This window comes from Medicago truncatula, chromosome 3 (genome assembly GCF_003473485.1).
Source record: "Medicago truncatula cultivar Jemalong A17 chromosome 3, MtrunA17r5.0-ANR, whole genome shotgun sequence".
NCBI lineage: Eukaryota > Viridiplantae > Streptophyta > Magnoliopsida > Fabales > Fabaceae > Medicago > Medicago truncatula.
In genome coordinates, this window is record NC_053044.1 from 27,226,461 (window position 1) to 27,240,825 (window position 14,365).

At 29.3% G+C, this 14,365-nt stretch overlaps 1 protein-coding gene across 1 annotated transcript; it reads right to left on the bottom strand.

The window, feature by feature from the left end:
• Positions 1-9,639: 9,639 nt before the first annotated feature.
• LOC11444317 (DNA-directed RNA polymerases I and III subunit RPAC1) lies at positions 9,640-14,346 on the bottom strand. Its single transcript, XM_003600345.4, has 9 exons — positions 14,071-14,346; positions 12,910-13,095; positions 12,029-12,155; positions 11,778-11,864; positions 11,489-11,673; positions 10,847-10,942; positions 10,657-10,750; positions 10,317-10,463; positions 9,640-9,994 (listed from the first exon to the last, which is right to left on the bottom strand). Exons 1-9 carry the CDS (start codon positions 14,242-14,244, stop codon positions 9,891-9,893), a joined length of 1,200 nt encoding a protein of 399 aa, XP_003600393.1. The 5' UTR covers positions 14,245-14,346; the 3' UTR covers positions 9,640-9,890.
• Between the last annotated feature and the right edge of the window lie 19 nt (positions 14,347-14,365).

Here is a 14,365-nt window from a genome sequence, read left to right on the forward strand (position 1 = left end):
AATATTAAAATATTTTTATTTCAAAAAAAAAAATATCTTAAAATAATTTGATTGATACTATTTACCTAGTGGGAAATCTCTTCCTCCCTATGAAATGCCTACTCTCGCTTTGAGTTATAATGACTGATTGCGGCATCCGTTGATTTGTATGGGTGTTCTTGTGTAGTTCTTTTATGTACGCTCTTCCGTTGTGTTATTTTGTGGGAAACAGACTTATAACTGTGTATTTTGATGGATGGTTCTCCTTTGCACACCTTGTGCGAGGTGAATAATCTCATGTGATTTAATATATTCTATTTTGGCTTGTTAAAAATAAAATTAAAAAAAACAATAATGCAAACTATATTAAAAATAAACTATATGAAAATCGTCTCTTATCCATTTGTTGAAAATGAGCTAAAAAGACATTATTACTAATCGTCACTCATCACTCATGTTTACACTACTGGCTTGTTTTCTCTTGTGTTTTTATCTATTATTAAAAAAAATAACAATAGGGGAAAAGGCACATAGCCACAATGTGGGTCCGCCCCTGGTCCAACATCCGACTATATCTAATTTGAGAAATGTTCGTATTTCATAGTTTTTAGTTTAATTGATTGTATATATTTGAATTCAACTCTCTAAGTGTAACGTTGTTAAATATGTTGAGGAATTTTGTTTGCCATCATTTACGATTTTATTTAGTTTGATAGATTAGACTCTGCAATTTCATGTTGAAGAATATTCACTATTAATTTAAATATAGTTTATCAAATAAATAAAAAATATCAATGTAAAGATATTCTTTTCACATTTTTAGATTTTTTTTTTTTTTTGCCTCATTATTGATCAATCAGTCACAAATCATATAGAATTTAAGCGAATATTCCTTTCAAAAAAAATTGAGTAAATATTTATAAAAATATAATATTTTATTATTAACTTGCAGTATAAAATTATTTAAAATAACTGCGTTTTTAAATTAAACTGATTTTTAAAAATAAAGAAAAAGTTATGAACAGTTTTAAAATGTTTGGCAAAAAGTAGAAGCTACATTTTTTGTGTGGTAGTTAGAACATTGTTATCGTTTAATAAAGTCTTTTATTGATGGATTTGAAACAAAAGCAAAAGCATGTGCCTCTTCGTTCAAATGATACTTTTTGAAGATGATGGGTGGTTATTATTTGGCATTTATTTATTGGCAAATTTTATCGTACACCTAATATATTTGAGTGTATCGGTACACCAAACTTAAAAATTTATAGTTAAATAAGTTGTGTTTTGAAGAAAACTATTATTTTTTATCATTTATAATTATAATGATTAAATCTTATTCACAAAAAACATTAACGAAATAAAATTGAATTTTTATCGCTCATAATAGAGAACTTTGATTATTTTATATGATAATATGTTAAAAATTTACTATGATTTTTATAAACAATGAATGTTGTATTTTTCTTATGACATGATATTTTCTAAAATATAAATGCCGACAAATAATTATTTATTTCATAAAATTGATCGTTAATTTATAGATTTAGGAAGTAAGAGTACCGGTACACCAGAATTTATAAGTGTGCCGTATAAGTTCCCTTATTTATTTACTGACTTTATATTTCTCCACAAGTAGCTTTCATTGGATTATAATTATTAAAAGCATAATTTTTTTTTAAAGATATTAATAGCATAAAATTATTAGTCAAAAAAGAGAGATAAACCTCTACTATTTTTTAAAAAAGTATATTAAAATAAGTTTGGCACCCTAACGAGTTAAATTTTTATTATTTAAGTATGTATATGCTTTTTTTTTATGTTAAAATAAATTCATAATGTCCTTTAGAGGCTATTCATAATAAGTTCTAATTCTTGTCAAAAAAAATAATAATAAGTTCTAATTCAACTAACAAATATCAAAATTGTTAGATTAAATATATGCGGTACTCTCATATGTTAGATCAAACATATATCTCTTATTTGTTGCTTAAGTTGTTGAATTGGAAAACCTAAAGGAGCATGTGAATAAAGTTCATGAGTTTAAATTATTTAATAGAACAAATTTAAATCTCAACTAAAACATTTGTAAAATGACTGTTATTATCACCGTTATAAGAAATAATTTCTCATCCCCAATAAAATATCTTGATCGAATCATGCTTATCAATACAAACATTTTATCTTATATATATACCATTTGATTTTTTAATTATTTTGTCTCTCTTCAAGTTAGTTATAAGTTATGTATTTTTATAAGTGTGAAAAGATGTTAATTTTTAGATGTTCATGTAACATTAATCTTTTAATATAAATTTTATTATTTTTCATATATATGTGGATTTTTTTTTGGTATGATGTATGTCCATCCAGGTGCCAACGTTAAGGAGCTATCCTTAAAATCATAGGTAGGTGTTACTATTAAAAATTGGACACATTTGTATCATCTCTAATGTGGTGGCAAAGAGCCGGCTATTTTAAAGTTCAAGACTATATATTTAGAAATGTCAAATTTCATTGATAGCTCAGCCAAGAAAATTAAAAATACGTGTCGGTGTCCCCATGTCTATGTTTTTTATAGAACGGTCCAAAATAAGTATAAAAGTCAATAATCCTAGACCCATCTATCTATCAATGTCTAATTACTGATAGGGTGAAAATCACATTGTTAAGAGTTTACTGAAACTATTTAAAAAAATATAATATTATTGAATTTGTAATATATGTTTGGGTGTATATATTATTATTGCTTATGCTCTTCACATGCATGCATGCTTAGAGATGTGGTTTCACGTGTTTCTCGTCGCATAATAATACTCGAAAGCACCTCAAAATACAAAATTTTCTAACTTTAGTGTCCCCTTTTTACATCATCTTGTGATGTGGACCTCAAGATTGCTCAATGAAGATTTGCATTAATTCGAGGAAATATAGATTTTAATATTTTTTTTCTTTTTCATTTAATTGGTTGTGTATTTTTATAGTGTGCTCGAGCCTTATTTTCTGTCTTTTTAACCTTCTTGGTTGAAGTCTATATAAGATAAGATTTGTTTGTTAGACAATTTTATTTTATTTGTAGTTAAAGAAGTTGGAACTTTAATCATTGATCGGAGAGAGGGGTAGATTTGATTATTAACATTCTTGCTTCAACCACCTTTAGAATCTCATCAAATTCTTGTAACTACAGTGTATGTAAGATTGTGAGCCATTGTGTGTAGGGTCGTGCGATTTTCCCCAAATACATAGGATCGAGTTCTAGCAAACAAATGTTGGTAGAAGTTTGACAATGGATCAAATGTTGAATGTTGAACAACATACAAGTGATAATGCTTATGTTTTAGATAAAGATGTAGTGTTGAATTTTTTTCCTGTGTGGTTTTTCTTACCTAATGTGATGATTCCTCGGCTCCATTTATGACACAACAGTTATATCAAAGTTAATGGTTCGATCAGTTTCATGTATAGAAAGTCCTCCAACCAATGTGATGGTCAAACAACATGTCTCGTTGAAGGAACAACGATGGCACAAGTGTATGTTGATGAAAGAACCTTACACATGAGGCCTGAGGAGATTAATGAATGGACTTAAACTTAAGGGGAGATCATTGGTATGTCAAGTATGAATAAAAAACTCCTCATTTGATGAAAAAAATATGTTGAGCAACACATATATAATCGAGAAGACTTATATACATATAATGTCTTAATTTTTTTAAGTAAATACGTGATATCAAAATATTTTTAAACTTTTTTTAGTAAATACGTGATATCAAATATTTTTAAGAAATTTGATATAAGTATTTACTAAAAAAAAACTAACGTGATATCAAATTAACATGTCAAATTTTAATCGTTTAGGAAAATATTCCATTTATTTTTTGCTATGAATGTCTCTTTTTGTTTAGAATTTTTTTTTAGAGGCCTTTTTGTTAAGAATGTCAGCCATATATATAATTTTAATAGAATCGATGTACTATGGTTGAGTGTAGTGATGCCATATTAATTTTATAATCAAAATCACATTCTTTTTGTTAGATATTGCTCATAAAAAAGAGAACACATGTTTGAAAGTTGATATGATCTATAAGCATAAAGAAATCTTATCTCTTAAGCTATTTTTATGATGTTTGGTTTCAGTGATGTCTCTTTTTCATTACCTTTCCTTTAATTAATCCTACAACAACCTAAAGTTTGTTGAATGTTTGCCCAATCTTGGAACTCAAATCACTTAATTTGCATTTGCATCATAAACATATGCTTAAATTTGTCTTTAGCTTATGGCCAACGATATAAGATTAATTAATAAAGTGGAATTTGGAATGAAAAGAGGAGCGTGGCAAAAGAGAATAATGCCAAAATGACACACTAGTCACTAGGATTCTAAGCTTTTTCACGTGTATGGTGGTGCCCTAACAATTCAGAATATTAATGTAGGTCACTCATATATTTATTTTGTAATTAATTAAAAAAAAATTGAAGGAATTTTGTGATTAATTTGTCAATTGTCATAAATCACAATAGGGGAATCGTGTCTTGCCTAATTTAATATAGGTTGGCATCAGTCTAAAGTGTAATAATAGCAGCAGAACCCAATTATATAGTGCCTGATTAAATTGCTATTTATGTTCATAAAAAATTAAATGTAAAATAAGAGTTCAAATATTATATATTGTTAGTAAAAATATTTTAACTTAACACGTAATTGAATCTTATTATGATAATAACTGTTTAATATTAATTACTTCATACAATATTTGTATAAATACATTTATATTACTCTATAATTAGATTTTTTTTTAAGGATATAATTATATGTTTTGAATAACACTTTTATACACTTTCAGATAATTAAAATTTTGAATATAATTAAGTTGACCTTTAGAAAATCAAGTGATAGTTAGAGATCATTGGGTAGGATACCAGATTTATTTTTAAAAAAATATGGTAACTTAGTCTTAAAATATAACAACGTAACAATTCAGTTGGTGTTACTCATTTTGACCATTTATTATTAAGGAGTTAAATTAGTGTTATCACTTGAAGTAAAAAATAGTGTCATCAACTTTTCAATAATAAAGCAAATATTAACATTTTGGGGGATATGAAAGGAAAATATTATAGGTCTAACCAACTAAAACCTAGCGGCGTTCTTTTTTTTACAAAAACAAAACGATATTCATTCATTCAAATTGATAGAGTACATAGATACAAACTCACAACACCCAAGTTAATAACATACAACGGCAAAATGCCTACAAATAATATGATAAAATCTAAGTCATTGAAATACTCATGTTTTCGGATCTGCAACGTTGACGCCGAAATCATTGATTGAATTTGTAATTGACTGGTGTCGTTCTTTCAACAGGAACTAAGCGAACACTGCGACAAGACGCGAAATCAAACGCCGCACAAGACGACTAAGAACACAACGCCGCAATTAGACGACGAAATCACAAAAACAAAAAAGGGCAAACTTGATATATGTAAAAACCACTTATTTAGATTGAAAGAAAAGAGGAAAAAAGATGTAGAAGAGTAATTTTAGGTCAAAAAATAACCTAAAACCACCCCCCTCTTCGATGAATGAAGGAGAAAAAAAATTTAGAGAGAAATTTGAAGTTTCTCTCACTAGAAAACTAGGGCCGGATGTGTTCACCGCTTCTCTTCTTTATCCACCGATAAGGGGGTAATTTAAGCCAAATTTTTGTCTTAAATCAACATTCTAAATCGTATTTCTTTTCATGTATATTTAGTTTTTCTTGTGTAGTTTTATTGCGACGTTGTTTTGTTTGTTCATCATCTTGGTGCGGTATTATTTTTACTTTATGTATTGTGAGGCATTTGTTAGGTTTAAATTAACAAATCTACTTCGATATATAATATTATAGATGAAAACATCGACTTTGACGTCTTCAATGTTACATATTCAAAGATGAATATTTCAGACATTTTAATTTTGTCATATATATATATATATATAGGATTTGTCATATTCGCATGCACTTTGTCGTTGTATTCTATTAATCTAGATGTTTTGAGTTTGTTCGCAGATTCATCCTTATTGATTTTAACAATTTTTTATGGACAAAACTATGTGCATTTTCTTATGCGTTTTTCTTATGGTTCTTAACTAAATTTTTTTTATTATAACAAACTTTGAAAAAATTGTAAATTTGAGTCAATCATGAGTAGTTTAGTTAAAACTCATACCAAAAGCATGTAAGAAGGAATGCATCAAAGTTTTTGTCCAATATGAGTGTTATTTTGCTAGAGAAAAAGGTTTAACCAACTAATGGTGATTTGTTCTGGTCAAAAACTAACTGTGATTCGTGAACTCAATTAATCTCATCCAAAAAATTATTATTTTTTGTTTGCCCGTGATGAATTACTTTAATTTTGGTATATTTATAGAATTTATCACATTCATATACATTTTGTCGTTGTATGTTATTAATTTAGACGTTTGTACTTTGTTCTCATAATCATTCTTATTGATTTTAGTAATTTTTAATAGACATAAGTAAATTGCATTCTCTCACGTGTTTTCGTATAGTTCTTAACTAAAAATACAATTTTTTAAGGTTATAACAAATTTTAAGAAAATTGTAAATTTGAATAAATCATAAGTAGTTTAGTTAAGAATCATACCAAAATCATCTAAGAATGAAATGCGTCCAAGTTTTGTCTGAATGAATGGTATTTACTAAAAAAGGATCTAACTAACAAATCGTTATTTGTTCCTATCAAAAACTAATCGTGAACTCGATCAGTCTTATCTATAAAAGCTATTTGATGAATTATTTCAAAACCTAATTAATAAGTTACATTGAGCCTTTGGCTTTAAAAATCGAATGTCTACCAACCCAACCACATTATAGCTTATTTTTAATAATTTAATATTTCTATATTCACTTTATGTTTCTATATTTCAATGTGCATGACAACCAAGTCAACTCGAATAAGAACGTGATTGTTTAAGATGGATCCCCCACAAAATACGAACAAAAATGGACCAACTAAAACCAAAGGTTCTTAATTAGTTGGAATATATTCCCTTCAAATCATCCCTTTGCTCCAAACTTTATTGGGAAAATTCAGTGGGAAGAAGAAAACTCATCTTATGTGTTTCATAGATTCTCCCACATAGATCAATCACGGTTAAATGGCGGTAAAAACTTCGTATCAATAACAACACTAAAAAAAACTTACAATGTTCAATCAATCATAACCTTGAGATCAATTAAAATGCTTTCCTTTATTCGTAAAGCATATAATCTGTTGACACTATAAATACGGTCTATAGAAATTAACCTTTTTTTTGTTATTGACACACCATTAAAACGAGGAGTGAATATTATCTCAAATACTAGTTTTCTAAAGCCTAGAAAATAAATCATAATAGATGTTAACTTTTCCTTGATTAACTTTTTATGTGCACCCTTGCTTTGTTGAAATAAACAAATTCTCCTTTATGCAAGTGGAACAAACTCGGTATATGTAAAAAAACAAACACACATATGAATTGGTTAGTCCATAATTAGGGTGGTAAGCCACGTGTGTTAGGTAGCACAGGTTGCTTTGTTTTTTTAAGAAGAAGAAAACATTAATATAAGTTTTATTATACACAAAGCGAACGAAAATTTGATTCAATTGGTAATATATAAATTGATTCATACATTGTAAGAGTGTAAATTTAACTTCCTCTATCATTGAAAAATTTATAAGTACATTGCAAGCATTCTTTGAATCTCAATATCTACCCTAATGAGTTTCCAGAGGCATACTCACCTAAACTTATTTTTATATGTATACACAAACAGAAAAAGAAAGAAAAGAAAATACCAGGTTTATATTGTCAATGAGTTTGATTTTGATTACATTATAATTTGGTTGGATCATTGTTTGTTCAATTAGTTTTCGTATGTTTCATAAATTTATTTTTACTATTTTGTTTATTTGTCATTTGATTTGATTAAATGGTTAGGCTAATTGAACAATAATATGGAGGGTCATGGTTTTGATCTGTCTAGCTTATAAAACATTGACACTGGTTATTCATACACTTATGGAAGAGAAAAAGTGTAATTTACATAGTTTCAACCACATACTTAAACTCATCGTTAATTAAATTTAGATGTTATTTTTTACCTCATTTTCGATAGTTAAATCACTTTTAAAAGTGCACTTTTAAATAATTATTTAGTCGAAAAGTACACTTTTGAAAATAGAGATTTTACTATTGAAAGTGAGGTAAAAATATAAGTTTGGATTTTAGTTATCGATGGATTTAAGTTCGTGGTTGAAACCATATAAATTACATTTTTTTTTTCTTTCTTTCTAGAAATGTATGAATAACCGGTGCAATATTTTATAAGCTAGACAGATCAAAACCACTAGCGCTCCAGAATATTGTTCAATTAGCCTAACCATTTAATCAAATTAAATGACAAATAAACAAAGGCTCTTTCTATCATATGCAAATTTGCACATGTTAAGAAGTTTAAAATAGAAATTTTGCATTGGAACTTGTATATTTCATATTAAATATAAAACTTTTGAATAAATAATTGTTGTTTTTCAAGAAAAAGTTACTACTGAACCCACAAACAAAATAATAAAAACAAATATATGTAAAATACCAAAACCAATTGAACAAACAACGATCAATCAAATTATAATGTAATCAAAATCAAACTGACAAATTGATTTTTTTTTTTTTTTGGTTACAACTGACAAATTGATTGGTTTAAATTCTTTGAACGTTTTTTTTTTAAATAACAATGCTTGAGTTGAACAAACCTGCTTCTCTAGCTATAGTGTTGATTTACTTTCAATAATTTCATTTCTCTGTTTTTTTTTTAAGCAAGGTACAGTGCAACATACAAGCAACACTCGAGACCTAATAGTGGACTCACCCTCAAAAAATATGCTTAATATCACATGAACCATATACCATTGACCCTCATATCAGATATTAAATTAAAGAGTTAATTATGTTTTTGGTCCCTATAAATATACCAACTTTTCGTTTTAATCTTTCTAAAATTTTCCTTCAACTTTTAGTCCCTATAAAATTTTTAATCTTTACTTTTTGTCCCTATTTTAAAGTAAACTCATGTAAAATTCATATTTTTAAATAAAAATTTTCAGAAAAGTTTAAAATATTACAAGGATTAAATATGAATTTTTATATCTTACCAAAACATAAATTAAATATGAATTTTTATATTTTTGGCGGTAAAAAATTCATATTTAATTCATGTTTTTGTTAAAAAAATTCTAATTTTTTTAAGAGTAATTTTTACAATATTCCATAAATTTCTATACAATTTCATTAGAAAATACAATAATTTACTTAAAAATAGGGACCAAAAGTAGTGATTGAAAATTTTATAGGGACTAAAAGTTGAAGGAATTTTAGAGGGACTAAAACGAAAAGTTTGTATATTTATAGGGACCAAAAACATATTTAACACTAAATTAAATTAAAAAAAAACAGATGCTACATTTTATCTTCACCAAAAGACCGAGAAAGGTTCAAACACTAGTTAATTTCATTTCAACTCTTTTACATTTAAACAATATAATGGCACATGGATAAAGAGGTTGTAGGTTAAAATATTCAAGTGGCTTTAAGTGCAAACATCCACCAAAATCCAATTTCTCAAACCGGGTGTCATTCAATGCATTCATTCCTTTTTTCATAAAATCAATTATGTTAAGCCCCTAAGATTTGGACGGTACAAACAAAACTGATCATGTCTATAGACATGTCACATGCACATCCCAACAATGAGTGAACTTTCATATAGTTTCAATTTGTCACTGAAAATAATATAAAATAATAACCGAACTGATCATGTACAGAATTTTTCCTTTTCATTCATTTTAGGACAAAGCAAAAAGAAGAATCAAGAAAGCTCCGTAATCACTCGTTCGCACTTATCTTCCAGAATCTTCACAGCTTCAGTAAATAGCACATCCGGTGGTATTGCTCCAGTTGATTCAATAGTAACTAGACAAACAAGTAATAACACACATGTAAGTTATTTAAGGGACTTGGAACAATAATCCGTATAAGAACTCGGCCAAAACCAAATTCGCACAGTTTTTAGTTGAAAATACATATCTTAAACTAATACTGGTAAAATATATTAGGCGAGACAAACAATCAAGACACTCTTATTCTTTGAATTTGTCAAAATCACCGGTTATTTATCATCTTGATCTATCAACAACGTTGAAAAAAATACTTCATTGGACAACTAAAATTCTTCTATGTTCAGGAAATGTAAAAGTTCTAATACCATGAATTTAATATGCCACGTAATACTTACAAATGAAATGATCTTTGACACGACGAAGTGATACACGATCAGTCCATTTTTCCCCTTCTCCTCCTTCTTCGCCTTCATCCGCTTCTCTTATGCATTCCCTACACAGAGTGCATGCTCGCGCGTTTTTTACCACAGCCTTTTTTCTACCTATGCACATAACAATCAAATCAGCGAGAAAAAAAAGAGAAAGCCAAAGAGATGGGAGCTTGAGATCACAGATGATGTTGATGATAAACGATGACGCAAAATCAATTTGGACAATAATACCTCACCATCATGGTTCAAAACAGAAAGATATAAAAATATAACACTAGGAGTGCAAATACAAAAACTGAATTACCTCTTCCAATATCTTCTATATCAAATACTTTAGCTGGACATTTGCTTACTAGTTCTTCGGCCAACTCATCCTTAACATCTTTCGTGAGCACAACCTAGAGAATAAAATCAAAGCATACAGATCTCAGGGTTTTGTCAATTTTTCAGTCTGTTAATGTGTGGCAGTAGACAAGATATAAGATATTCCCTACCTCGGGAAGCATTCGATACCAAGCAGTAGCAACCGGAGACCATTTCGCATGTGTCTTACCAATGCCTTTGACAGCGTGAGCTTCAAGTTCGATTTCCTATAAAAAGCATGTGTTTAGCAACTATGATATTCAGTAATAAGTACAACTTCCAGTTTTCTATAGGAGGACATGCAACTAATTACAAGTTTGCAAAGTCAAAACACTTTAATCAAGGTTGTTAAATTCAATACACCCGCATAGACTCATGGCATCTCCATAAACTCAACTGGTAAAGCCGTTGGGGAGTACTTAACACAAATAAAATGTTTCATCATTAACATTGTATCTAAACACAATTAATGTTATGTGCATAGAAAACATCCGTCCAACTATACCAAACCAATGTCATAACATACCAGAACACATACAAAGCATCACAATTCAAATTCAAAATTAAGGGACAAATACATGTTGGAGATAGATTTAGCTTGGTAGAGCTAGGTTCCAACTCAAGAGAATTTGATTCATTAATCTTGATAGCCTGTTCGAATAAGAGCAAACTTGCTAAGATAGGGTTGTTCCTGTTTTCTAGTTCATTAGACCTACAGTTTACTTCCTTAGTGTCGGTGTGGTAATTGAAAAGAAACAGAGAAGGGAGGTTACCTGACCAGGTCCAAGTTTAGCTACTATAACATCCAAATTATAAGGAGCTGGATCTTTGGAGAATTTAGGAAGTGACTTTTGATTAAAAGTCGTAAATGTTTTTGGTGCTGGATCGGCAGCTGATTTGGTACCTTCAGCAATAAGCTCACTCCCGTTAGGCAACCACTTCAGTGTATCTGATTTCACTGCATTTATTATATTGTAATATCACCATACAAGGAGTTAAATAGAAGAAGAAGAAATTAAAAGCAGCATAAATACTATCAAGCAAGAGTTTCAAGTCATTTACCGGTAAGACGAGGTTGACCCTTTTCACAACGAACATGTTGTTTGAACACAATGGTGTTCTTTTCATTGTTTTCACCTCCGGCATCATCTATTTATAAAAAGGAAAGGCAAATAATAAATATTCAACCTTGCTATATGAGGAGTGTCCACCAAACAACATGCATATTGTTTCCAATTTTCCATTTATCGCACAAGAAAGTCAGATAAGCAACGAGAAATACAATCATGTAAGTGTTAATGTAGATATAAAACCTGGATATTCAAATAGCTTGGGATCAGCATCGATAGGAATGAGACCCAGTCTATGGGAAAGAACTTCGTCTTGTACAAGTGATGTATTGTTTGCTATGTATACTCTTTCAATAGCCATGGTTGGAACCTAAAATTATAAAAACGGTAAAGGAGAAAAAATTAAAATTTGATTACCTCCATTAGGCTTGGACTACACTATTGCTAATAAGTAATAAATGACGTGAAGTCAGCGTGCAAAGATCAATACATAAAGATAAAAATGAAACTACAGTAACATGTTATGCATTGCAGGAGTAATTCTAGTATGCGGGCTTGCTTGCAATTTTCAGCAAAACATCAAAGCTAAATGACTTATTCCTCTCTCCATGCAATAGGACTGGACTCCTCTGACTTATTACAAATTAAATTTTTAAGAGATTTTTTTCCTTGTTGCAAATTTTCTTCTTGTTAAAAGTGGCACATTGTGTAACAAAATAACTGCATGAGAAATCATTTCCATGAAATAATATTTGATAAACAAAAGAAATTAACTCGGTTATCTCAATGAAACAATTCATTCTATAACAAAAGAATTGCATAAGATATCAGCATTCCCAAACATACTAACGTGGTATTAGCTATCCACAAAAAACTATGAATACTAAACTACTTGCACCTCAATAAAGGCCAAAATTCACTAGTTATCCTAATGTTAGCGTTCTAAATAATCAGTTGAAGGACCCTTTTTATCCTTATGAATCAAATACTAAATACAAAATGAACATTGAGAAAAAATAGAAACAAACAAGTGCTTGAGATTAAGATAAAGATCGACCGATATATTCAAAATCAAATATGACATCATCACAGAAAACAAAATGGGGGGTGGAAAAATAAATAACCTCTGCTATGAGAATTCGTCGAAAAGCATTGGCAACTGCTGGATCAATACCAATCATGTCAAACTCCATTTCTTCATCCGTGATGCGTTTCACTTCAACCTTGAAATTTTGATAGAAATTATCCAACCGTACACTGTTATCAACTCCTAATGCTGCATAAGCACCAGAATATTGTATTGTATCTGTCTGCATAAACCAAAACATGAATAATGTTAAATAACAAAAAGCCGAAGAAACAAAAATATCAAACCAGAAACAATACCCACCAATAGATAGAATTTGTACACGATTCAAAACTGTTAAAAAAACAAAAATAACCAAATAAAGAAGAAGACGGAAATAAAGATTGAGAAGCCCAATTAAGCCGCGTTTGTATTGGCTTATTTGATCTAATCTTCTGGTTTAAGCACTTGTGAGAATTTTTTTAAAAACTTGTGGAAATGCCAGAAGCTGTTTTAACCTATGTGGTTGTTTGACTTTGCTTATTTGGGCTTATCCACTTGCATAACCACTGTGAGACGGTTTGGGAAAACTTATGAAAGCAGCTTATGACATGTTCACAAATTGTTTTCATCTTATTTTCATAAACTCTCCAAGATAGCTTATAGATTATATGAAGATAACCTAACTTTATTTTACCTATTGTTATAAAAATAGCTTATACATAAGTGCCTATCACGATAGACACTTAAGGTATCATGATAGGCATTTATGCTATCAGCTGTAAAACAGGACCTATACACATAAGCTGTATAGTGTAGCTTACAAAAATAGCTTATAGGTCTATGTTATCTGAAAACAGTTTGACTTAATTTTATTCTCTATTATAGAAATAGCTTATACATAAGCACTAAATTGAGTTTATTTGAACAATATAAGCACTCAATTAAGCTGCTTATCCAAACAGAGGTATATTAACTAAAACAAGTGCATCAAATATACATTTTTACCATTATTATAAAGCTTACAAACACAACACTTAACAGAGTGAAATTTTGAATCCTAATTTTTATCATTCCAATTGTGAAGTTAGAAACTTTTCTGAAATCGGTACTCAAAATCATGAAAATAAATTATATAAAAACAAAAGTAAAATTGAAAGGAACATGAGAAAAGAGAATTGAAGAATAACGAAAATAATGAAAAGGGGAAGATAGTTACATGTTGAGGAGCATCGAGATTGCAAAAAACGCGAGTTTTTTGAAGTTCAAGATGAGTGGGAAGCGTTGAAGGAACGTCTTCTAAGTTCATGATGTAATCGGGTATTCCTCTTCCTCCATTTTGTTCTTGTTCATCAATCTCCGATGCCATTGATTCATCTCCAGACGACGACATTCTCTCTCTCTCTCTTCGTAGTTTGGTATCAGAAATACAGCTTTTAGGGTTTAGGGTTTATGGAGGAGGAAGAAGGTTAAAACGGTATCGTTTTATAGCTTTTCTTCTATGTTTCTGGCTC